The following is a 26,497-nucleotide window of genomic DNA, read 5'->3' on the forward strand; positions in this document are numbered from 1 at the left end:
TGGAAAGGGCAATAATGAGGGGGGGAAGAAATTATGGACGTGGTAGAATGGACAAGGATGGTGGTTGTGGAAAGCACACTGATGATATTGGAGGGGGAGAAAATGATGGAGGTGGTGGAATGGGCAAGTATGGTGATGGCGGCGGAAAGGACAATGATGATCGTGGTGGAAAGGGCAATGATGGGGATGGTGGGGGAAGAGAAAATGATGGATATGGTGGAAAAGACAAAGGAGGAAATGATTGAGGTGGTGGAATGGGAAATTATGGGGTGGTGGGGGAGAAAGCAATGATAGTGATGGTGGAGAAGGCGAAGATGGAGGTGGTGAAGAGAGCAATGATGGGGTGGGGTGGAGGAAAATAATAGGCATATATGAGGAAACAGTACAGGAGAATGGGGGGCATGTATGGGCAATGCGGGGCATGTATGAGGAAACAGTACGGGGGGATGGGTGCAGACAGTATGGGGAGCGAATGGGGGAATGTATGCGGGCACAGTATGAGTAGCGATGTGAAAAATGCATGTTTACAGAGTACGGGGAGTGAGGGTGATGGGATGTGTGCAGACACAATGGTGAGTCAGGTGAGCAGGCAGTATAGAAAGGGGGGGGGGTAAATATATGAGGAGACAGTATGGTGAACAGGAGGGATGTGAGAGGAGACAGTATGAGGAGGGAGGGAAATAGTGTGAGGAGACAGTATGGGGGAGAAAAGTGATTGGGCATAGAATAGAAACTGAGTAGGGGCGTAGCATGAAGCAACAGTGTAAGGGCACAGCCAGGAGGGGACAGTATACCAAGGAGGGGGAGTGTGATAAGAGAGTACAGCATAAATACTGGGCCCTATAGGGGGACACAGTGTGAGAGGACAGTGTGAAGAGGGGTCCGGTATGGAAAGGAGAGGTCAGTGTGAAGAGCATGTACCATAAGAGGGACAGTGTGGGGGTCATATTTTGTGCAGACAATATAGTGAGGGGCAATTTTTTTATTCAGGAGCATTATAATTAAACTTGTATCTTTAAGGGCATCATGTGGAGATTTTCTGCAAAAGAGCGGAGAAGATGGAAGTCTGCAGAGACGGCTGTAGATGAGAAAACTCATCATGGGATCTGGACAAGATGAAGAAAAGAAGGAAAACGGCTCCAGAGACGACGTCATCTATAAGGTACCTGGATGTAAATGTTATTTGTGATACTGACTAATTCTCATGTTTTTATTTATGTTAGGAGCATTAAAGGTGATATCCAGGTTTGTGGTGAGTCTGCAGTCATTCTATGTGACTGCAGACTTCTGAATTCTCACAGTGCGCCCTGCACACTGTCAGGATTCTCTTGTGCTGGCGATTTACATACATGCAGTCACATGCTGACTATACATGTGTGGCCTCACTCAATGAAAATAAACTGAGCGAGGCCGGGCATGTCTGGTCGGAATGTGGTCAGAAGTATACAAATCACATGCTTGTGCTGACATGACCGTCCACCGGCGAGGGAGAATCCTAAAAGTGTGCAGTGCATGCGTTGTGAGAATTCAGAAGCTGCGATGTCAGGATTCAGCTCTGCAGGTTCCAGTAGTCGTCACATGGACACTTCACTCATATGTGATTTTCATCCTTATGGTCCTGTAACAACGAGCTTCTCTTCCTGCTTCTCTCAGTTTTTCACTGAATATTGAGAACATTAAGGAGAGCGGCTCGTGGGTACATGACTAAGTGTGCAAATCGCATATGTCCTGGGGGGAACGCCAAAATGAATTCTTGCCCCGGGTGCCAGAAACCCTAGATATGCCTCTGGTCCAATCAGAGCAGCTTCTGGACCTGAGCATGTGACCCCCGACCTCCAACTAGAGGTCGTCCCACGGGCATGCTCATTTGAAAAAAGCAGGACTTAGTCCCTGGAGCGTCTGCTCGCCGCTGATTAATGCTGGTTACAATAGCTGTACCTGGGACAGCAGCAGTAACCAGACGCACAGCATCAGCTTGAGCAAGACACTAAGACCGACATCTCTGCTGAGCAGGCTCCTCTGTAGTTGGGGAAGAATGGGAGACCACAGAGGACATGGTTCGAGATTCCCCCTGTGCAGTGGCGGGAACTCGACTCCTAACACATGTGACTTGTAGTTTTGTAAACAGGTCAAGGGATGCAACACACAGATATGAGCAATACGGAATTAACCAATTTAACTGTTCATTTCCCTGATGCAGGAATGGGGCAGAGTGGTTCAACAGGAAGGATATGAAATATAAAACATTATAAATACAGTATGCAATATATAATGGTCCTAACTGCACACTAGGATCCTTATAGTTAATTCTCTGTTATCTAGATAATCTCTGATGGTGGGAGTGTCCACAAACATATATAGTTCTATCACAATGTTCCCTTCTCTTTCTTTAGGCCCTAGAGGAGGTCTCCAATTCTTCCTGCTAGGCTGCAAGTCCTTCTGACCAAGTCAAGCTGTATTCTCTGGGCCTATCTCCCACTGACTAGTCCATATCCCATCTGCTACACTATCCCAGACTACACCATGTACCGTACATCAGTGCCATAAAAATGACCCAGCTCACTTGCGCCTCTGCTTCACCGCCACAGACATCCACTTCCAGGTCAGGGTCCCCACTTGGTCTTCATTGCTTGACCAATGATGCGCATCTATTGGGCAGGGACGAACGACAGCTGGGTCCCAAGTCTTGACTGGCACAGACTGATTCTCAGATCTTGCCTGGTGCAGATCTGGACCTCGGGCCTTAAATGGCATGCTCTGGTTCACGAACCTTGAACGGAGTTGTCTGGTTCCAGCTCACAGACACACTGTGACACTTTGACTCAGGTCTCTTGGCTCATTTCTGGATCTCGGCCTCAGTGTCTCCCTGCACACACGTCTTGCTCGTCTCACCAGTTGGCACCAATTTTCTTCCCGTCTTGCTACTCTGGCCTTCTATATTGGAAAACGGCGTCATGAAGGCCACCTTACCCAGTGTTGCATATAGACCCTTCCTCCCCAAAACTATTCCTCTTCCTGTTGGTTTCGCAGTGTTCTGCTTCGACAACAGGTGGCAGTCTCTGGTTACAAATGCTGCATAGCGCTGGGGAATCTCATCCTTTGCGGCACACCCTCTTACACTTGAGCCAGGATCTGGCTCTGTTCATTTGATTGGGACATCAAAATTATAAGTAATATAAGATATTAAGTAATATCTTAAAAAAAAACATGTAAGTATTCATTTTTTTAGCAGTTTGCTCCTCACTTGCCTTTGGAATAGAAAATCCCCTGAATGTGGTGTCTTTGATGACAGTATGGGGGACATTCATTGGGATGACATCACTGAACCTCTGGATCTCATGAATGACTGCGTCCATGTAGGGCATCGTGCTCCGATCCTCAATATTCGGACTTCGGTTGTGGCCGATCACTGTGTCTATCTCCTTATGTAACTTTTCTAGAATAAACACAATGATTATTATCTTCATCAATTATATGTTTTAGTACATGGTAAATAACATTTTCTGGGTCATAATGTACCAAACCGAAATCAAAAATATCTTTCTTATCTACAAATAGTTAATTATTGGCCACATGAACTGGTCAGTATCAATGCTGTGACCAGCTGAGGGTTTTGGGCTATGCTGTGAACAAGATCACTTACAGAACACATGCCATCCAGTTCATTGCATCTACGCTATTTACCTTGTATCTCGGGATATTTAATAAGGATAAGAAATCCATGCCGTAAAGTACTGCTGACGGTTTCTGTTCCAGCAAAAAACAAGTTGAGGACAGTCAATAATAGGTTTCTCATGTTGAATTCAGAAGTAGGGTTTTCATTGTCCTGCAATGTAAAAAAAAACATGGATTTCATCTATCGACAATTCTGCAGTCTGTGGTTTTCCATAACAGATAGAATTGGAACATCAGCAGCAGTTGTACAATCTGCTAAAGGTTTAAAGATTTAAGCAAATGGGCTTAAAATCTTCAGACATGTACTTAGAAGATTGTGATGCTATATGATAAAAATATGGACCTTTTCAGCTGCTGCTTGACGTCACCATTACCATACACCTACTGTAACTCCTTGTGTATCATTCCATTTTCATGGCTCACATTTCCACGTGTTTCACTTTGGATTAATGCAGATCTTGTAAAGAACACATTCATCTCATCATCCACTGGAAGAGGCCCCCAGTGGACACCATAGTGGCTGCATGTTCGGACTCTATAGAGCGTCCTCATAGTATGAAGATATTTAACATATTTGTTGCGAATCAACCTAAATTAGGGGCCACAAAAAACATTTTTTTATGTGTTGTGTGATGTTATCATAACATTGTTTGCCTTTTCGCTCCAAATATATCACATGGTGTATTATGTTTAGTCTGAAACCTGTTTCCTGCCATTCATTCAATGAGATCAAGAATCTTCTCGGTATAAAGGCTGCAATAATCCTCCATTGTGGTGTTTCCTAATCTGCATCCGAAGATAGAGAGGCCACATTACAGGGAAAAACATATACATGCTGTGTTATTGCGGAATAAGTCCTAGCTAGGCTTTGATTTTCTACTTGAATTCTGTATCTTCTGTATTTTTACTAAGGCACAGTGTCTTATCGGAGCCCTACCTGCCTCCCACAATGCAGCTAATAATTTCATTGTATTAGTCCAACTCAATGGACCCTCACTTACTTACAGTGCTGTTTTGCACACGCATTTTATAACTGTATGTTGTTATGGATGTACCTCCTAATAAAGTCATATACCCTAATGCAGGATATTGGTGGGCAAGACAAGTATGTATTATATAGCTACGATGACCTTATAGCCAGACCTGAATAAAAAATGGGAAGTAGTGGTTTTAATCACTGACTGGTGTTGTTTTGAGACCATAACACCCATGATGGATATATGAAACTGGGAGCTGATGCAGAGACCATTGTTCGATACCAAAGTGGTTCCTTGATACAAATTGCTTTATTTCACAATTGCAAGTAGACGCATTTCTGGATCGTATCAATCCATTCGTCAAGAAAATTTTATGTAATAGTCTTGAAAAAGGGATCAGCGTGATCCAGAAATTTGTCGACTTGCCTTAAAATGATTCATCAGTAAGTAAGTGTAGGATAGAGTTTATTATACAACTACACATGGGAGCAGCATGCCACGCCGAACCCTTCCACTCTTATACAACAAATTCCTTTCCATATTGCATTATAGTATGCTGTATTATATGGGCATAGTACATCTTGGTCACCATAAGGGCATGCCTTAAATTGACCTCATGCTACATCCCTACATGGTTTCAATGGAGATGCAGCAGAATAGTTAGCTGAGTTAGCGGGAAGAGTAGTGTTTGTTAATTAATGCACCACCATAGGGTACAACAATATTAAGGTCTGAAAAGTCCAGTGAAAACAGGGCAGAAGATGCCCATGTTGATCAGACAGTTTGCTGCCTTAAATAAAATTGCAATTGTGAGAGGACAACATCCATGTGAACGGTATCTAGGTAGTGTGCAAACCGCGGTCATTCCAAAGATTCCAGTGGTTATTCAGTATTCAGGCAAAGCCCTGATGCCACAACAAAGAGCAAATTTTTGTTGCTAACAACTGCCAGACTAGATTGTCTAGTAAGAATTTACTTACTATCTGTTTGCCGGTTGCTATTGGTAGCCAACTGTGAGTTGGAAACTTGAGAAGAGGCAGCAACTGTGAAATTGTGTGCCCTTCATGAGAGTTGGATGGCCTGGACAGCACCATGATGCAATGAATGTTCAAAAAGAGTGCATGAGTACCTTCTTGTACGTCTATAAAGTTTGTGCCCTCCATTAGAGATTGATGTGGCCACCTATTACTTCTTGACAGACCACTGTAACTGTTGCCTCCATTACCACAGACAATAGTTCTAGTTATTTATGTGCCCTACTGATTATATTTGCAAAATCCTAACAAACCACTCAAAGAGCCAAAAAGCTTAAAAATTCTAACCCCTTATAGGATCCCTACCATAAATTATGGTGCCCTACAGATTCACTGTACGGCAGCGCTTGATGTACCACCATTTAGGTTTGAAACGTGTTAACGCTGTATGTTTAGACTTTAAACGGAACCTGTCATGCGGTACATATAGTCCAATCTGAGGAGAGTGCGGTATAAAGAAGGAGAAGCTGAGCAGAATGATACATACAGTAGGTGTTAGGGTTGGTGGAAAGCACTGTATATATTTATTAGAAGAAGTTGGTGCATTCGCAACCCGGGATCCACCGTGCAGGAAAGCACCTGCAGCTAGATATGGCGGTACAATTTAGTAATATAAACAGACTCTGTTACTTCACAGAGTCTGTTAGCAAGGATAACGCTGTGCCCTGTTTGGCTCACAGAGGAACACAGCTCCTTAGTAGAGCAGATGGTGGTCATACAGTCAAATGCAAACACGCAGCTCCTCGCCGGAGGTGCCAGCATTCTAGGGGCTTATTTCAGCTGGGTCCCTGAATACACACACACCAAACTCCTCGCCGGAGGTGCCAGCATTCTAGGGGCTTATTTCAGCCGGGTCTCTGAATACACACACAAACATGACCACACTGGCGCTGAGCTCGTACATAAATTGATACTAGCGCATGGCCGTGCGGTCATGCGCACCTCTTATAGCTGCAGCAAGTACAGGACCTTCCTAGAAGGACCAATGAGAGACTGCCACAAACGTTGAACACCTTGAGGACCTTCCTAGAGGACCAATAAGATTTGCTGCAGTACCTGAGCATGTGACCCTTGATCTCCAATGAGAGATCTTACCCTGGGCATGCTCAGAAGAGGAAAAGTAGGACTTGGTCCCAAAGACGTCTGCTCGCTGCTGACCAGTACTGGCCACAATGGCAGAAGCTGGAAGGACAGCAGTAACCCTTCGCACAGTGTCAGACTGAGCATGACGCTGGGACCGAAGCCTGCGCTGAGCAGGCTCCACTGTGGCAGGAGAAGAATGGGAAACCGCAGCGGAGATGGCTCGAGATTCCCCCTGTGCAGAGGCAGGAACTCGACCCCTAACAGTAGGTATCTTGGAAAATATAAAGTATAAATTTTATTTTATTCAATGAAATCTTCGATGTTTGCATGTATATGAGTCCAATAGGTGGTCCTATTAGTGATTGACCTCTATCTGTACATCTGTGGCACCCCAGGAGTCAGGTTGCCACAATGATATTGCCTTCATCACGGGAGGTGATGTCATGCCTGGAAGCAAAGACAGATCCCCTAATCAGGTAATACTGACATGCATCACCATCCTGGCTCCAGACCTGAAGGGGGAGCTCTAAACCCGGTTTCAGGAGAGCTTCACTATAAAATTCTGTCCTGGGGCGGGGTTAGAGAGTCTGTTAGTTAGTGTGTGCAGAGACAGTGAGAGGAGAAGAGGCAAAGGAGATCAGCCTGGGGTCTGGAGCTGTGATTCACCAAGAAACCAGACACTGGAGTCCGAGGTGGTGTGGGGATTGCATACCCAGCCACTGAACTGTTGTGATCCTAATGGCAGAGGATCTCAGGGTCTTCAGCAAAGTCTGCAAACATAAAAACTAGCTCTTAGGGAGGTGGTAACTGAGCTGACCACATACCTGATCCTAGCCCACAAATAATAGCAGCCGGGGAACGTGCCTACGTTGGTTCTAGACGTCTCGCGCCAGCCGGAGATCTAACTAACCCTTTCAGAGAAAATACAGACCTCACTTGCCTCCAGAGAAAGATACCCCAAAGTAGATACAGGCCCCCAACAAATAATAACGGTGAGGTAAGAGGAAAGGACAAACGTAAGTATGAACTAGATTCAGCAAAGAGAGGCCCACTAGATAATAGCAGAAATATAGAAAGCGGACTTATGTGGTCAGCGAAAAACCCTACTAAAATATCCACGCTGAATATCCAAGAACCCCCGTACCGACTAACGGTATGGGGGGAGAATATCAGCCCCCTAAGAGCTTCCAGCAAAATCAGGAATCACATTATGAACAAGCTGGACAAAAAACAGAATAATACAAATAAACAAAAACAAGAAAGCAGGACTTAGCTTATGTTGCAAAAATCAGGACCAGTAGACAAGAGCAACCAGACAAGGACTGATTACATGGATGCCAGGCAATGGACTAAGACTCCAGGAAGTTTAAATAGAAACACCCAGAGTATTAACGAACTGGTGAATACCAAGCTGAGGAAAGAGAATCCAAGAGCCATACCGCGAGTGACCACAAGAGGGAGCCCAAAAGTATAGTTCATAACACTGAACCTGGTGAGCAGGAGATTGCAGATCTCCTGGCCCACCTGATGTCACCACCAGGCACCACTCCAGCTCCTGCAGCATTCCCAGGGACATACCCCTTCCATGCCATTCCGTATTTCCACATGCATTAAATATTGTCCGTACTGGGAATTTCTCCAGATTTTTCTACACTGCATCTCCATTATGCTATCCTTATCCTCTTTCAAATGAGGTTTGGCAAAGACCCACCACGGGGTTGAAACGTTACCTACTTACCTACTTTATACCTACCACGGAGTCCCTCTCCTAATTGCCTTAACATTGTGGTGGCTTGAATAAACTTTTTGCTCCTGTTATGCATTTAAAAAATCCAAACTTGAGTGCGGCTGCTTTCTTCATTATATACTGTGTGGGCTGTGTTATATACTGCATGGGCTGTGCTATATACTATGTGGGCTGTATTATATACTGCGTGGGCTGTGCTATATACTACATGGCTCTGCAATATACTATGTGGCTGTGCTATATACTACGTGGCTGTGTTATATACTACGTAGCTGTGCTATATACTACGTGCCTGTGCTATATACTACGTGGCTGTGCAATATACTACGTGGCTGTGTTATATACTGCGTGGGCTATGCTATATATTTTGTGGCTGTGTTATAAACTACATAGCTGTGCTATATACTGCGTGAGCTGTGCTATATACTGCGTGAGCTGTGCTATATACTACGTGCCTGTGCTATATACTGTGTGCCTGTGCTATATACTACGTGGTTGGGCTGTATACTATGTGGCTGCTATATACTATGTCGCTGCTATATACTGCGTGGCTGTGCTATATACTATGTGGCTGTGCTATATACTATGTAGCTGTGCTTTATATTATGTGCCTGTGCTATATACTATGTGGCTGTGCTATATACTACGTGGCTGTGCTATATCCCATGTGGGCTGTGTTATATGCTACGTGGGCTGTGAGACTCTTTTGCCCGGGGCCCTCAAAAACCTGCAGCTGGCCCTGGCTTCGCTTATTACAATCAGCGATAGGCACAGTTCGGCCACGAATTGGTGCGGGATTTGAACCACGCTTCGCTAATTGGTTGCGCCAGGCCGTCCGAATCCTGTGTATTGATTGTATTATTCTGTAGTCTTCATAAATAAACTACATACATATTCTAGAATACCTGATGCGTTAGAATCGGGCCACCATCTAGTCTTTTATAGACTTTTATTGTCCACTCTCATTCACCCCCTTTTTCTGGATGACTAGGGCCACGGACCAGCTCACTGTGTCCACCCCTTTAAGTACCACCAGACCTGACTCAAGTACTCCACATCCACAGTCATAAAGAGAAAATCATGGAATAGGAGAGTCATTTACATACAGACATCAAGTATTTGAATGAATAAAATGCAAGGTTAACATTTTCCCAAAAAATGTCAGACTTAACAGCTGCTCCAACTCTATATCATCCTACCCGTGGACCAGACACCAGCTTCAACATAACCGGATCCCTTTAGGAACAGTAACTAAACGTATTTATTATTTGCTGATTGATTAGTCTTTGTGAAGTCGGGAATCTTTGTAATAAACTCCGATATCATATTTCGCTTCCTTCTGTCTTTAACCAAATGCTGAAAGTGCTGACTTGTACATTCTGCCTCATAAGTTGATTTCAACTACTGTCCTAGCAAAGATCCACACTCCAGAGCAAAGTGCTCCACTCCACTCCTCCATACTCAGATATCATTCCTTGAGTGTGGATGGGGATGGGAAGCATAAAATAACACCCTCTGAGCAGGAATGTCTGCTAGATCTGCAGGGGAAATCAGCTACTAAAACAGAATTAACTAGGCTGACAATTTCAACACTTTCAATATGATACTAAAGACTAGGGTTGAGCGAAACGGGTCATGCATTTTCATAAGTCGCCAACTTTTGGCAAAGTCGGCGTCTCATGAAACCCGACCCGATCCCTGTGCGGGGTCGGCCATGCGGTACACGATCTTGGCGGCAAAGTCATGTGTTGTATGACGCGTTTAGCGCCATTTTTTCAGCCAATGAATGAGCGTGGGCAGAGTGATGACATAGGTCTTAGGGGAGTGAACGCCTATCGTCATGTTATCGCTTGTGCGCAGTAGGGATTTGGAATGTGCAATACGAAATTGTCTGTGCTGGGACGGAGGGAGAGAGAGAGAGAGAGAGAGAGAGAGAGAGAGAAAGAAAAAAAAAATTCCTGCATTGGGTTTCGTGTTTCGGCCGAAACCCGACTTTTCACGGTGGTCGGCCGATTTCACTCGACTCGACTTTTAAGACAGTCGGGTTTCACAAAACCCGACTCGACCCTAAAAAACTAAAGGTCTCTCAACCCTACTAAAGACAAAAGGAATCAAACTTAAGTGACAGAGTATTTTCCAAAAATGTGTAACCTTACAAAAGTTGGTCAATAGGGTTTAAATTAAAAAAAAATAGTTTTCAGTCTCCAGAAAATAAAGTGAATGCACTTTTTATTCTCCTGTTATATTGCAGTAATCTCTTTTATTTAGCACTATGAATTTACAATTGCTCATTTTGCCTTTCTACCCAGACAATCCTTCTCTTTTCCATTAGGTCTGTGATTAACAAGAGTCTAGCTGAATCCTTCTAAGCTCTATGTAGAAATGGGAGGTCAAGTTTCCCTGCATGAGTAGAAGGGCAAAATGAGCAATTGTAAGTACACAGTACTATATAATATGATAACTGCAACATATTAAAAGGATAAAACTTTGATGGGAGAAGGAGTGCTTATTTAAATGCAAATACTGGCACATTGTATGCACAGTTCAATAAGTTTTCCAGCCAATAACATCCAGAGCATAGTGTATTTTCTCAGACATAGAGGGCTTCAGATATCATTGATATTTATGGCTGTGACATAAACCTTTAAAGTCAGATGACACCTTCAGGGAGTAAAATAAGTTATGTTCATTATGTCCAGATGGGAGAACATGCTCTTAAAATGAGGCTACCAACAATCTAGTTATAGGTGCAGGTTTTCCATCACCCTTGCTGCCTACCCTAAAGGAACATCTAAACAGTTGATTATCTCCACTTGAGTTGAAAAAGAATGGGGTTGTAATTGGCATCGGCTCTTTGCTGTTGTAGAGGTGGTTCCATTTACACATTCTTTTACGAGTAGGACACATTGAATATTAATTCTCCTGAAGTGACAGCAGTTATTTTGATGGTTCCAATATTCGGTGATAGAAATAACCATTGTTACCACAGACTTGTTCTCATCCTTACAACTATTCACTTATTTCCAGCACAGTCCAACATTTTTAGTATGTGGTCAATTAATAGTGAAGAAGGTAAAAGATACCTGCTGCATTTTGGCAATGAAACAATCAATATAATCTCTTGGTGAATTTGGATCTATTGATGCCTCATTTATCTTGACTCTTTCAGCTACAAATTCTATCAGCCTCTCAATGATGGGATTGATCTTCTGGTGAGGTCCGGGAATATAGTCCATAATGGTGGGAATCAATTCCTGCAACTGAAGATAGCATGTATTTATTATTGCGAGCTAGATTCAATAAAGGAAGACCTCAAATAAATCACAATTTTGCAAGTAATTGTCACTGATACAGAGGTCCAGTGAGCATCTTTGTGGTGGGATCTGATTAGCCATAAACCCTTTTTATCTATAAAAACCTATTACTTTGTTTGCAATCAATGTTTCAATACATTTTATATACTCAAAAATATTCCTTGAATGTACATGGACAGGCTCTATGAAGGTACTGAAAATAAGTACAGGGCCATTTCTGTCGGGCACAATCCAATTGCTTTTTCTTTCACTAAGTGCTCCAACATCACAGGCCAACTATTATGTCCATCTGGTCAAGAAACAATCTCAATCACCTTCACTGCTTGACCATGGATATAACTGTGGTTTTGCTCCACTACAATGATGAACACTACATCATAGGGTATAAAGCACAAACTTATTGAAGACACACTTCCTTTGAGGAACACATACTGCAGAACTCATTCAGGGACCACCATCCGACACACCACCAACTCAGCCTGACCAACAGCACAGCCTATCGCACGTAATTCCTGAGTATTGTTCAGTTCACTAGTCACTACACGTTGTCCACGGACCTTCATACATGGAACTTGCACAATGGCAGGTTAAACAGGTGTGCTAACCATATTTCCCTGCTACAGACAACTCCTTCTTATCATTGCATCCACATCACTCAATCCTGCTCTGTGCCCCGCACCTTAGTGCAAAATAAGCTTTCCTTTATCAATATATTTGTTGGAGTTTCCAGTGTGATCTTGCTACAGACTTTACCATGGCAGCAGGTGGGCATACTCTCATCCACCTGGTAAGTCAGGCAGCTTTTAGGCTTTGTCAGCTTTGGGCCAATTTTTCAGTGGCCGCAGCATCTCACTTTTGTTCTGCAGAATTATTAGATTAGATTGGCAAATGAGATCTTCCACCTCTTACATGCTTGTAATGTTTACAGAGTTATTGTACCTAAACCCTAGTGCCTAAAAGTGTCCAAAGTCAGTGTGGCAATAACAAGATACCTGTATTATGACTGGCACATAGAAGACAAAGCTCAGTAGCTTTGGGTTATCCTCTGAAGAAGCAATGATTCGACAGAACATTCTTAATTTTTATGTGTCTCTACATATAAGCTATGAAGAATATCAAAATACTAGACAATTGTACCTGGCCCCAGGTTGAGCTCATAAGCACGAAAATCTCATTAAACTGATTGAGGAGCTTCAGAAATTTCAAGTCTTCATATTGAAAGCGAGTCCCAAAGACGACAGAGCAGATGACATTGGCGACGGCCTGAGGCATTATATTCTTAGGATCTATGGGCTTTTCTATAGGTGGAAATTAATACAATTATCTAAAAAACTCCATATTATAAGCATATGGTTTTCATTGACTTAGTACTAACAATTATTGGATTAATATAGATTGGTTGCAAAGTTAACATTTTTAAGGAATAGACTATTAGTTAAGATGCAATAAGTGATATCAATAAGTTATACAATTAGTTTATCAGTCCATGAGATTAACGATGACATTTACACATTAATTATCCATGCTGGCTTGATAGAAGCATTGATGTATTGATGTGACTAGGGTTGACCTATAATGTTAACAATTTATATGAAAAAACAATTGATTGTAAAAAGACTAATTGGTCCAATAAACAATGATGACATTAAGCACTCTGGGACCATTATATTTAGGTCACACATCTGGATTACCACCCTATCTTGGATGAGACACAAAGTCTCGTATGGGAAAATTATTGAATGCTATGCTTGTATTTCAAGTACCTTAACTTGCTGTCATGAATCTGTGAGTGATCTTATGCAGTTAGAAAGTCATTTAATTATATATGTGATTAAATACATTTACATATAAAATTTAATTACAAAAAACTAATTTTGCTCTCAGTGGAGAGGTTAGAAGGGGCAATGCTGCTGACAAGGTGCAGTTGTGGAAATAGGGATAATGCTGCTTCTTGTGATGGAGATATAGCAATGAAGATGATGATGCTATCAGTGGTGGTAGCATAGAAAGGAAGACAATGCTGCCACCAGTGGCAGCTGCATAGGAAGGAGGACAATGTTGCTACCAGTGGTGGAGACATAGGAAGGAGGACAATGCTGTTACCAGTGGTGGAGACATAGGAGGGAGGACAATGCTGCTACCAGTGGTGGAGACATAGGAAGGAGGACAATGCTGTAACCAGTGTTGGAAGCATAGGAAGGAGGGCAATGCCTCTTATTAGTAGCAGAGACATAGGAAGGAAGACAATACTACTACCAGTGTCAGAGGCATAAAAAGGAGGAAAATACTGCTACCAGTGGTGGAAGCATAAGAAGGAGGAAAACACTGCTACTAGTGGTGTAGGCATAGGGAGGAGGACAATTCTTTTGCTAGTGGTGGAGCCATAGGAAGGAGAGCATTGCTGCTACTAGTGGCAGAGATATAAGACTGAGGACAATAATGCATAGTAACATAGTTATTAAGGTTGAAGGAAGACTTTAAGTCCATCTAGTTCAACCCATAGCCTAACCCAACATTCCCTAACATGTTGATCCAGAGGAAGGCAAAAAAACCCCGTGTGGCAAAGAGTAAGCTCCACATTGGGGAAAAAAATTCCTTCCCGACTCCACATACGGCAATCAGACTAGTTCCTTGCTACCAGTGATGGAAGAATAGAAAGAAGGACAATGTTATTACTAATAATGGAAGCATACAAAGAAGTACAATGCTGCTACTAATAATGGAAGCATAGAAAGAAGGACAATGCTGCTACTAATGACGGAAGCATAGGAATGAGGACAATGCTACTACCAGTGATAGAAACATCAAAGGAGGACAATGCTGTTACTACTGGTGGATACATAGTAAGTAGGACAATTTTTCTTCTTGATGGAGCCATAAGAAGTAGGACAATGCTGCTACCAGTGATGGAGACATAGGAATGAGGACAATACTACAATACTACTACTTGTGATGGAGGCATCGGAAGGATGTCAATGCTGCTACTAGTGTTGGAAGCATAGAAGGAGGACACTTCTACCACTAGAGCGGAGAGGTGAGGCTGCTGCCAGTGATGCTGCACTATATTTTTTTTATGAAGCTTCTATTTTATCTATGGAGGATATTGTGCAGCAGTGTAGTGTTAGACACTTCTGGACACATACAGTACAGAGCAAAAGTTTGGACACACCTTCTCATTTAAAGATTTTTCTGTATTTTCCTGACTATGAAAATTGTAAATTCACACTGAAGGCATCAAAACTATGAATTAACACGTGGAATTATATACTTAACAAAAATGTGTGTAACAACTGAAAATATGTCTTATATTCTAGGCTCTTCAAAGTAACCACCTTTTGCTTTGAAGACTGCTTTGCACACTCTTGGCATTCTCTTGATTTGGTTTGGGGTGAGCTGGACCGCAGAGTGAAGGCAAAAGGGCCAACAAGTGCTAAGCATCTCTGGGAACTCCTTCAAGATTGTTATAAGACCATTTCCGGTGACTACCTCTTGAAGTTCATCAAGAGAATGCCAAGAGTGTGCAAAGCAGTCATCAAAGCAAAATGTGGCTTTTTTGAAGAACCTAGAATATAAGACATGTTTTCAGTTGTTTCACACTTTTTTGTTAAGTATATAATTCCACATGTGTTAATTCATAGTTTTGATGCCTTCAGTGTGAATTTACAATTTTCATAGCCATGAAAATACAGAAAAATCTTTAAATGAGAAGGTGTGTGCAAACTTTTGCTCTGTACTGTTTGTTGTGCTGAACTGTAGTATTTTGTTCTGTTGGAGTTAACGCATATGCAGCTGACCAGTGGTATTTTTTTTAATGCTGCATGTCTAGTATTTGTACGATGGTTTGGCACTTGATCACCGTGGATTCGCTGATATCAAGAAATTTTGAGAAGCCCAAGTATAGAGGTTGCTAATATTGATGATTTGTTACTGTTTTTCATAGGAGTATTAATACAAGCGCATACAAATCATACTATTATTTTTTCTTAGTGCATCCACTAAACATTGAGCTTCTTCCTGGATCCTTTCTTCAATACTCCTTTTTCCCATGCCAAAATTCCTCAGAGTAGTAAGTGAAAACCGGCGGAGCTGTTTCCAGCGTTCCCCATTACTGAACACAACTCCTGTATGAAAGAAATATAGATTTGTTATCACAACTATTCAGTTTTTATTTATGTATTCCATTTACCATCCAATAACGCATACAGAAAATTTATGAAACTCTCTTGATTAAAAAAACTATCAAAAAGTAATAGAGTAATAGGTAAAAGTTCATACCAAATCCATCAAATATTTTATCTATTGAAGCTATTTTTCCTCTTCCGCTGAAGTCTTCCCCTTGGTCAATGAGAGCTTCTTTCACTGCTTGATAGCCACTAAGGATAACCACTGGACGCTGCCCAAAGTAAAACGTGTAAACAGGTCCATATTGAGCACCCATCTGTATAGGAAAAATTTACAAATTATTAATCTTAAATACATTTATTGTACTGTTTACTCACCTCCCGGCCCATTTCAGAATCTGCCGACAATAACATAACATTTTTATTCATGGGCTGCTTTGATGACACTGCCATCAGCCAACCTTATACATTTGGGGAAAGTGTGAACACTGCGAGCTAATCAGCTACCGCTAGTTAGCGGCAGTGTTCCTGTGACTTAATGATATCATACAAGTGTCATCCCACGCGATGTTGACATTGCTGGAATGGAACCAGTCTAGGAGGTGAATATATGCTGGTTTTGCTTTCAGTGGGGCCCTGTTTCATTTAAGAAGGGATTGACCATATAGTGTACAACCATTTTAATGAAGGTTGTCTTTTAAAGAAGCACTCCCATCAAAATGGTTATCATCTTAATATATTGCAGTCATCATATTATACAACATTGGGTTTTTACAATTGCTCATTTTGCCTTTCTACCAAGGTTATTGTTCTCTTTTTCATTAGGTCTATGACATCACATGATTGCAAACAAACTATCTGAATCTTTATAAGCTTTATATGGAAAGAGGAAATCTCTTTTTCCTGCATGAGTCATCACTGCAAAAGTCACTGGCAGGGGGGAGAAGTGAGCAGCAGGGTAAGGGTACTGTCTCACAGTGGCACTTTGATCGCTACGACGGCACGATCCGTGACGTTCCAGCGATATACATACGATCTCGCTGTGTCTGACACGCAGCAGCGATCAGGGACCCCGCTGAGAATCGTACGTCGTAGCAGATCGTTTGAAACTTTCTTTCGTCGCTGGATCTCCCGCTGTCATCGCTGGATCGTTGTGTGTGACACCGATCCAGCGATGTGTTCGCTTGTAACCAGGGTAAACATCGGGTAACTAAGCACAGGGCCGCGCTTAGTAACCCGATGTTTACCCTGGTTACCATTGTAAATGTAAAAAAAAAAAAACACTACATACTTACATTCTGATGTCTGTCACGTCCCCCGGCGTCTGCTTCCCGCACTGACTGTGAGCGCCGGCCGTAAAGTAAAAGCAGAGCACAGCGGTGACATCACCGCTGTGCTGTGCTTTACGGCCGGCACTGACACAGTCAGTGCGGGAAGATGACGGCGAGGGACGTGACAGACACCAGAATGTAAGTATATAGTGGTTTTTTTTTTACATTTACAATGGTAACCAGGGTAAACATCGGGTTACTAAGCGCGGCCCTGCGCTTAGTAACCTGATGTTTACCCTGGTTACCCGGGGACTTCGGCATCGTTGGTCGCTGGAGAGCGGTCTGTGTGACAGCTCTCCAGCGACCACACGGCTTACCAACGATCAAGGCCAGGTCGTATCGCTGGTCGTGATCATTGGTAAATCGTTTAGTGTAACGGTACCCTTAGGAATTGAAGAAGGCAATGACTCATGCAGTGAAAAGAGGCTTCCTGTTTCTACATAGAGATGAGAATAGAATAATTACGGTAACTGGGAAGAATGGCAAAATGAGCAATTGTAAGTACATACTGTGGAAAAGAGGAATGGAGGGCACCATCATATTTCTATCAGACTGGGATCCGCCCGGGGTATGTCAAAGAGATAATGCCAATATATAAAAGAGAAAGAGGACATACACAAAACCGGGGATCACCAAGAGAACAATAATGTAATATATAATACTCAATTTTATTATAGTCAAAACAGGACACAAAACACAATAAAAGCAGTTAAAAACCAAATAGGTACATCCCCAAAAGGGTTTTTTGGGGTTTTTTTTCCCCCTTTTGGGGATGTACCTATTTGGTTTTTAACTGCTTTTATTGTGTTTTGTGTCCTGTTTTGACTATAATAAAATTGAGTATTATATATTACATTATTGTTCTCTTGGTGATCCCCGGTTTTGTGAATGTCCTCTTTCTCTTTTATATATTGGCAATTGTAAGTACATAGTGCTTTATAATATGGTGTTTGGAATATATTAAGGGGACAAAAGCTTTGATAGGAATGCTTCTTTAATTTGAAAAAGCTTTGATGAAGAGCTGATCAGTAGGGACATGCTGAATCGATCACAACTGCTCAGGGATTGTGGGAACCTCAAGTGGACGGTATGTTTCCTTGTAGCATTAATCGTGGAAAACAACGTTCATTTGTTGATTCTAATGATTTTTATTTGATAAGAGATGCTTGAAAAATCTTGTTGCTGCTTGTCTATGAAATTCTCTAATGACAATTTTAGTCTGTTTTTGGAATGTTTCAGTATGCACCCAGCATGTTTACCATCTGTTCTGACAATCTGGAAAATTTATGTTTTCCAGACATATGGGGAGATTTGGCAAGTATGACTATCCTTCATTGCAGACATCTGTTGGTAACATAGCCAAGGAGTCCAAATCAGAAGAATTCCTTGTTTCCTAACACTCCGTCCCTCAGAGTAACATGTCACCATTTATCATTAAAGGGTGTGTTTTACAATTTAATTTCATACTTAGTTAAGAAATTCTAAGAAGAAGGATGCCTCTAATTCTAACTCTAAGAAGAAGCATTCCTCTCGACTGACCACACAGGAGGGTAGCAAAGAGCAAAATTCTCTCTGAAAGTCACTGCATGGTTTTATTTTACATACTTCTTTTTTATTTTTTCATGAAAAAGTTATGCTTTTCACACAAAGTCTTATAAAATGCTCCTCGAGATGGATTCACAAGTCCTCTCCAGAGCCTTCTAAAGGGCAGCACGGTGGTGCAGTGGTTAGCACCTTAGCCTTGGCGTCCTGGGATCAAATCCCACCAGTGACAACATCTGCAAGGAGTTTGTATGTTCTCCCCGTGTTTGTGTGGGTTTCCTCCGGGTTCTCCAGTTTCCTCGCACATTTCAAAGACATACTGATAGGGATTCTAGATTGTGAGCCCCATCGGGGACAGCGATGATAATGTGTGCAAACTGTAAAGCGCTGCGGAATATGTTAGTGCTATATAAAAATAAAGATTATAATTATTATTATTCTAAATCAGACAAACCTTAAAACGAGTGTGGCTATGCACCTGCAGATGGTACTTGAACAGGTGTGCTGGCTCACGTCTTTAGTTTGGAAACATAGTCTTTGTTTAATAGATCTGTAATAACATGCTTAGTTGATGGATGTTTAAAGGGAATCTGTCATCTCGGAAAACGCTATTTATCTGCTGATATAGGATTAATCTGTTTGTAAATAACGTAACAATGCTGCTTAGCCGCCTAACTGAAGGTTAGTCTCGGCACACAACATGGCTCAATTTACTGTGAGCAGCACTTATAGGCATGCCTTGGCACCTTGATTGAGACCTGGCAAAGTTTCAGAGTGAAAATAACTAGGGAACAAGAAAGGCACATTAGGATGTAATCCAAAATAACGTGGTGATCAAATGACGGTTTCGCTCACCTGATATGGTTGTGTGAGACACTACCTGGTATGGTAATAAATATGGTCCCAGCTGCTGCAGTACCTCATAAACACATACACTGTGTTCCAAATTATTATGCACAAAGAGTTTATGAGTGATAAGGTTAGAATTTTTTTGTTTGTCATTTAAACTCATTGATGGTGATGTGTGTCAGGGCTCTTTATATCACTGAAAGCAATTGCAGATACCTGTGCAAATTAGTTTGGCAGGTGTGTCCAAATAAAGGCAAGACTACTTAAGAAGGCTGTTCCACATTATTAAGCAGCCTACATTTTTGGCCAAAATGGGAAAGAAAATGGATGTGTCTGATGCTGAAAAGCAACAAATTGTGGAGTATTTAGGTCAAGGCATGACTACAATCAACATTGCCAAGACACTTCATCGTGATCATCGCACAATCAAGAAGTATGTAGCTGATTCCCAGCACACACGTGTGCGTGCTGGTAAGGAAAAATTGAGGACCCTTTCCAACAGGCAATTGCGTAAGGTTAAAAGAGCAGCTGCAAAAATGCCTTGTCATTGCAGCAGACAAGTTTTTGAAGCTGCTGGTGCCTCCAACGTCCCCAGAACAACAAGATGCAGGGTCCTTCAGAGGTGCGTAAGCCATCCTGTCGACCACCTCTATCCACTGCACACAAGCAGAAACAGCTCCAGTAGGCCAAACGATACATGAAGACTGACTTCCAAACTGTTTTGTTCACCGATGAGTGCCGTGCAACGCTCGATGGTCCAGACGGATGGAGTGGAGGATGGCTGGTTGATGGACACCCCATGAAAACATGGCTAAGGCTCCAACAAGGAGGAGGTGGAGTAATGTTTTGAGCTGAAATCATGGGGACAGAGATTGTCAGCCCCTTTATGATCCCTGAAGGGGTAAAGATGAATTCCATAATCTATGTGGAGTTTCTAAAACAACACTTCCTGCCATGGTTCAAGAGGAAGAACCGTGCTTTCCGCAGCAAGATCATTTTCATGCATGATAATGCACCGTCTCATGCTGCAAAAAACACATCTGCATCTCTGGCTGCTATGGGCATAAAAGAGGACAAACTTATGGTGTGGCCACCATCTTCCCCTGACCTCAACCCCATTGAGAACCTCTGGAGCATCATCAAAAGGAGTATCTATGATGGCGGGAGGCAGTTCACATCTAAGCAACAGCTCTGGGAGGGTTTTCTGTACACATGCAAAACGATTGAAGCAGAAACCATCCAAAAACTCACAAATTCAATGGACAAGAGAGTTCAGAAGCTTCTTTCGAACAAGGGGTCCTATGTGCAAATGTAACATCACCTAGAATAAAGTTTTCACTTGAAAACTGGTTGATTTCATTTTGTAATAAGCTGATAATGCTTATAACTTCACAATTGACCATTTTTTGGTTCAAAATAAAATAAAAAAGGTTGAAAACGCTGCTGTGCATAATAATTTGGAACATGCATTTTGAGTGTTTATTTTTTTTAAAAAGATACTGTTTTCATAGGCAGTTTGTTCCAAAACATTGCAATTATACTAGAATAGTAGATGACTGCAAAATAACAATGACTGCAATTCAGATAGGTGATTTAGAGAAAATATGAGGAAATATTATTTGCATAATAATTTGGAACACAGTGTATTTAAGCAGGCTACCATTTTTCCAAACACTTTTTTGAAACACTTTTTTCTTGATTGCAGATGTTGTTAAATCATTTCATCTGACTGTACCATTCCCTGATATTTTTTGGAGGTTATTTCCCCCTTTTTTCCTGTCTTTTTAACCATGGGTTTTAATATTTATATTTAATAAAAATAAATTTTTTACCTCACTACATCTTTAGTCACTTTGTACCATTTTGGTAAATATGTGTTTATTGGCTAATTAAAGTGATTTTTACCTATTAAAATAGGATTATGGGATAAAGACAATGTAGCAATGTAGAAAAGGAGATAGTGGGTAATCTGAGCTGCCAGTAATCAATAAAAGAGTTGGAATTAAGCAGATGTGCTGACAGTGCAGTTTAATCTCGGTGCGTTTCGAAGTATTAGGGTATGTGCACCCATTGCGGATTCGTTTGTGGATTTTTCCGCATGGATTCTGCAGAATCCGCAGGTAAAATGACCTGCGTTTTACCTGCGGGTTTTCTGCAGATTTATTTCGGATTTTGCCTGCGTTTTTACATCTGTGGAATCCTATAATAGATTAGGTGTAAAATGCTGCGGAATCCACACAAAGAAATAACATGCTGCGGAAAATAATCCGCAACGTTTCTGTGTGGAATTTTACACAGCATGTGCACTGCGGATTTGGTTTTCCATAGGTTTACATGGTACTGTACAACGCAAGGAACAGTGCGGCGGATCCACAGGGCCAAATCCGCTGCGAATCCGCAACCAAATCCGCAATGGGTGCACATAGCCTTACAACTTCTTCAGGAGACCACAAAGAACGTTGTGGTTCTTTTTCTGAAGAAGTCGTAATACTTCGAAACGCATCGAGATTAAACCACACTGTTAACACATCTGCTTGATTCTGACTCCATTAATTATAAATAAGCTGCACAGAATACCCACTATCTCCTTCCCAGAAAGGTTCGGGGTGTACTTCCAACCTCTGCTTACAGTGTACTGAACAATGACTGTAGCCACTCTGGGAACGCCTCTATGACCAAAAGCCAATGGTAGTTTAACCAGGAATATCCATAAAAGTTCACTTTTCTGCAAAGTTGTAAAATCTGAGCACATACTTAGAAGACTGTTTCAATGGAGAATCCCAAGAAAAAGACAGTTAATGTGTAAGATGATAAAATTGATAGCATGAAAACATATGTACCGTAATTAACTCACTACAGACTGGCGTACAACACATACCATCATCTTAAGGTGGTTGCATAAAATAGTCCAATTTAGTTTATATTTTGAGAATTTTTTTTGATTATTTCACACTTACGCCTTATGTGACACATTATTACATTTTGTTTATTCTGATTACAGTATCTAATTTATTCTTCTTAGTCATAAGGTTAAATTTTGAAAATTAGCACTAAATCTATATGTGCAAATGTTTTGTTTTTCTACTATTTTGTTCTCACTCAATTAGGAAGATTACAGACAAAATAAATCCAAATATCTGAGTAGACAGATTTCCAGCTGTCAGCCAAAGAGTTTCAGAGGAGAATGATTATTGTCTTTCTTGCACTGGGATTCTTGGGTCATCAGAGAGGATGGTTAATGAGATAAGCCCAATTAACAGTCTGGTTAGCAAAATTATTTTGGGGAGGGATGAATTGGTAAAGGTAGAAATTCTGTTTGTGGGTTCCATGTAAATTTTTTTTTTTTACTTTTTAAGATACACAGTAAATACATGGACACCCTCATTCATATTATCTTTCATATTATCTTGTATCTAAGTATGTAAAACATCCTTTACTGATTAATTTCTTAATTTTTCTTGGTAGTTAGAATCTTGTTTTCCTAGAATAAAACTCCAGACATTGATTTACTGTAAAGGCATTAAATGATATAATGCTGGCTGACTTCCCCCTAGTGTTGGATGCAGATATTTATTTTTTAACCTTATGGTTGTGCTGACAGTTTACAGCTGGCAGTTATGATAAAAAGTGAAAATTTACTTTCAGACTTTAATGTCCTGGGAGTAAACTGCTAAGTTAAAAGGTTCATGTAATCAAAGAAAATTATTACGCAAATACTAACATCTGCCAATAAACACAAGCCTAAATTATATTAGTCATTTATCCATGATCTTAATGTACTTTGTATTAATTAATTTTTTTAGTTTTGATTACTAGTCAGCACATTAATCCCAGCAAAACTCTTTGCCTTTTAACGTAACATGTACAGTAACTTTGAAATAAAGGAAATAAAGACATGGCAAACAAAAGGTATAATGCCTCATATGCCTCTCACACATGGTATGATGCCTTCACAGTGCTCCTCACAATTTATAATTGCCTACAATGCCCTCTCACTCAGCATGATGCCCTTACCGTGTATTCTCCCACAAATTGTGTTGCCCCCACAGTGTTTTCACACAGCATGATGTCCCCACAGTGTGCACAATATAGTATGACATCCTCACACAGCATGATGCCCCCACAGTGTGCACAATATAGTATGACATCCTCATACAGTGTGATGCCCCCACAGTGTGCACAATATAGTATGATATTCTCATACAGTGTGATGCCCCCACAGTGTGGACAATGTAGTATAATATCCTCACACATTATGATGTCCCCACAGTACCCACAATATAGTATGATGTCCTCACATGTTGTGATGCCCCCACAGTACCCACTATATAGTATGGTGTCCTCACACAGTGTGATGCCTCCACAGTACCCACAATATAGTATGATGTCCTCACACAGTATGATGCCCCCACAGTGTGCACAATGTAGTATGATATCCTCACACAGTATGATGTCCCCACAGTGTGCACAATCTAGTATGATATCCTCACACAGTATGATGTCCCCACAGTACCCACAATATAGTATGATGTCCTTACACGGTATGATGCCCTCACAGTACCCACTGTATTGTATGATGTCTTCACACAGTGTGATGCCCCCACAGTACCCACAATATAGTATGATGTCTTCACATGTTATGATGCCTCCACAGTACCCACTGTATAGTATGATGTCCTTACACAGTGTGATGCCCCCACAGTACCCACAATATAGTATGATGTCCTCATACAGTGTGATGCCCCCACAGTGTGCACAATGTAGTATGATATCCTCACACAGTATGATGTCCCCACAGTACCCACATTATAGTATGATGTCCTCACATGTTATGATGCCCTCACAGTACTCACTATATAGTGTGATGCCCCCAAAGTGTGCACAATATAGTATGATATCCTCACACGGCATGATGCCCCCACAGTGTGCACAATATAGTATGATGTCCTTACACAGTTTGATGCCCCCACAGTGTGCACAATGTAGTATGATATCCTCACACAGTATGATGTCCCCACATTACCCACAATATAGTATGATGTCCTCACACAGTGTGATGCCCCCACAGTACCCACAATATAGTATGATGCCTTCACACAGTATGATGTCCCCACAGTACCCACAATATAGTATGATGTCCTCACACAGTATGATGCCCTCACAGTACCAACTATATAGTATGATGTCTTCATACAGTGTGATGCTCCCACAGTACCCACAATATAGTATGATGTCCTCACATGTTATGATGCCTCCACAGTACCCACTATATAGTATGATGTCCTCACACAGTGTGATGCCCCCACAGTACCCACAATATAGTATGATGCCTTCACACAGTATGATGTCAACACAGTGACCCTCCTCAAATCATATGATACATATAGTGCTATCCATACATTATAATGTCCCCCCAGACTACATCCCACTCATTTTGATGCCCTTTCATGATAAATGGAGCAGATTTTCACTGGTCAAGGTTGCGTGAGGCTCATCTCAGCAAGTGCCTTCTTGTTTTTATGTCATAATGCCTCCTGCACAAAGCTACAGATGACGTAGAGGGTACGGACAGGCTGTATGGTGGAGCAGGGCCTGTTCCACCATTGTACTCAACTGTATCTAAAATGTAAGGATGCAGACGAGACTGTACGACACTGAAAACCACCTGACATAGCTGGACAGCTTCCAATACATGACAATGTCTTTCCAGATCTAATGGTGCATATACATCTTGTTTTTCTTAAGAACTATATTTTTGTATTTTTTTTTTTTTAGAAAAACAACAACTAATTTTATTAAGTTAGAAAAAAAAGAATATAAAACAAACCCCAAATTCTGCTATTATTCTTCCCGCCCACCTTTTTCCAGCATATAGGAAAATACAGCAGATCTTTATAAGCGGTCTTTAATCAATGTTCAAACTCTTCCCCTCCCCAAGCGTCTAACTTTTTCCAAGTGTAATTTTTTTAAGAGGCTTTTGTTATGCTTTGAATTTATCAAAAAATATTAATTCTTGGAAGTCCCATTCCAAAAACTTAAGATTAAATCTTACCTCCATCAGAGATTTTACCATCTCCCCCTTCTTGATTTGCAGCAAATTTCCAATCAAAGGAAATGGGGTTGGTCCTGGTGGCAGATTGCGTTTTCTGTAAAGTTTTTCCCATGTTGAGTAAAAGAAGAGGCAGGATATGGCCAAAGCCAAAAGAAGGGTCCCCAGTCCTGTCAGATCCATGTTGTTTGAAGATTATCTACATTACTCCTTTTACCAGCTATATATATAGGATCACTGAGCTAAGTAGTCTCAATCCTCTTATATAACAATTTATGTTTTTGTTGTCTTTACCAATAGTAAAGAGGTGTTTGTTGGTTTATGGAATATTCTTACCAGGACAATCAGCGCATATAGGATTTCAATAATTACTCTCTGTGAACTAATCCTAATCCTTATTAAATTTGCCCAACCCTGCATGAATCTTCTCCAAAGTTTGCATTTACCATATAATCCAATTTAGTATCTTGTAACACGTGTCGTTACGGTACCTATATACCATTATTATTACATAAAGGGCTTAATAATGTGAAACAATTGACTCATGTCTATTGCAAACAGAACAACGAGCACTTTGTAACGAAGCTACCTGCAACCAATCTAACATAGCACAATGTGCCCTGGCCTTCAGGTTTGAAAAATACCCTTAAAATTTCAGTAAGACTAGAGTCATAAGAAAATACTTTCTCTTGTCCCACAGAATCTAGCCAATCATGCTAATCACACTCTGATCAGCGTTGTATTAGAGTGTGAGCATAGTGTGATCCAATTTTCT

At 41.3% G+C, this 26,497-nt stretch overlaps 1 protein-coding gene across 1 annotated transcript in view; it reads right to left on the reverse strand.

The window, feature by feature from the left end:
* Nucleotides 1-25,917, reverse strand: part of LOC143809416 (cytochrome P450 2G1-like) — a 55,154-nt gene extending 29,237 nt beyond the window's left edge. The window contains exons 1-7 of the mRNA XM_077292484.1: nucleotides 25,726-25,917; nucleotides 16,106-16,268; nucleotides 15,802-15,951; nucleotides 12,968-13,128; nucleotides 11,600-11,776; nucleotides 3,685-3,826; nucleotides 3,249-3,436 (exon numbers count right to left, since the gene is read on the reverse strand). Coding sequence (XP_077148599.1) covers nucleotides 3,249-3,436; nucleotides 3,685-3,826; nucleotides 11,600-11,776; nucleotides 12,968-13,128; nucleotides 15,802-15,951; nucleotides 16,106-16,268; nucleotides 25,726-25,905 — 1,161 coding nt within the window. The 5' untranslated portion in view covers nucleotides 25,906-25,917. The remainder of the gene's footprint in view (nucleotides 1-3,248; nucleotides 3,437-3,684; nucleotides 3,827-11,599; nucleotides 11,777-12,967; nucleotides 13,129-15,801; nucleotides 15,952-16,105; nucleotides 16,269-25,725) is intronic.
* Nucleotides 25,918-26,497: the final 580 nt, after the last annotated feature.

The sequence above is a fragment of the Ranitomeya variabilis genome, chromosome 2 (genome assembly GCF_051348905.1).
Source record: "Ranitomeya variabilis isolate aRanVar5 chromosome 2, aRanVar5.hap1, whole genome shotgun sequence".
Classification (NCBI taxonomy): Eukaryota; Metazoa; Chordata; class Amphibia; order Anura; family Dendrobatidae; genus Ranitomeya; species Ranitomeya variabilis.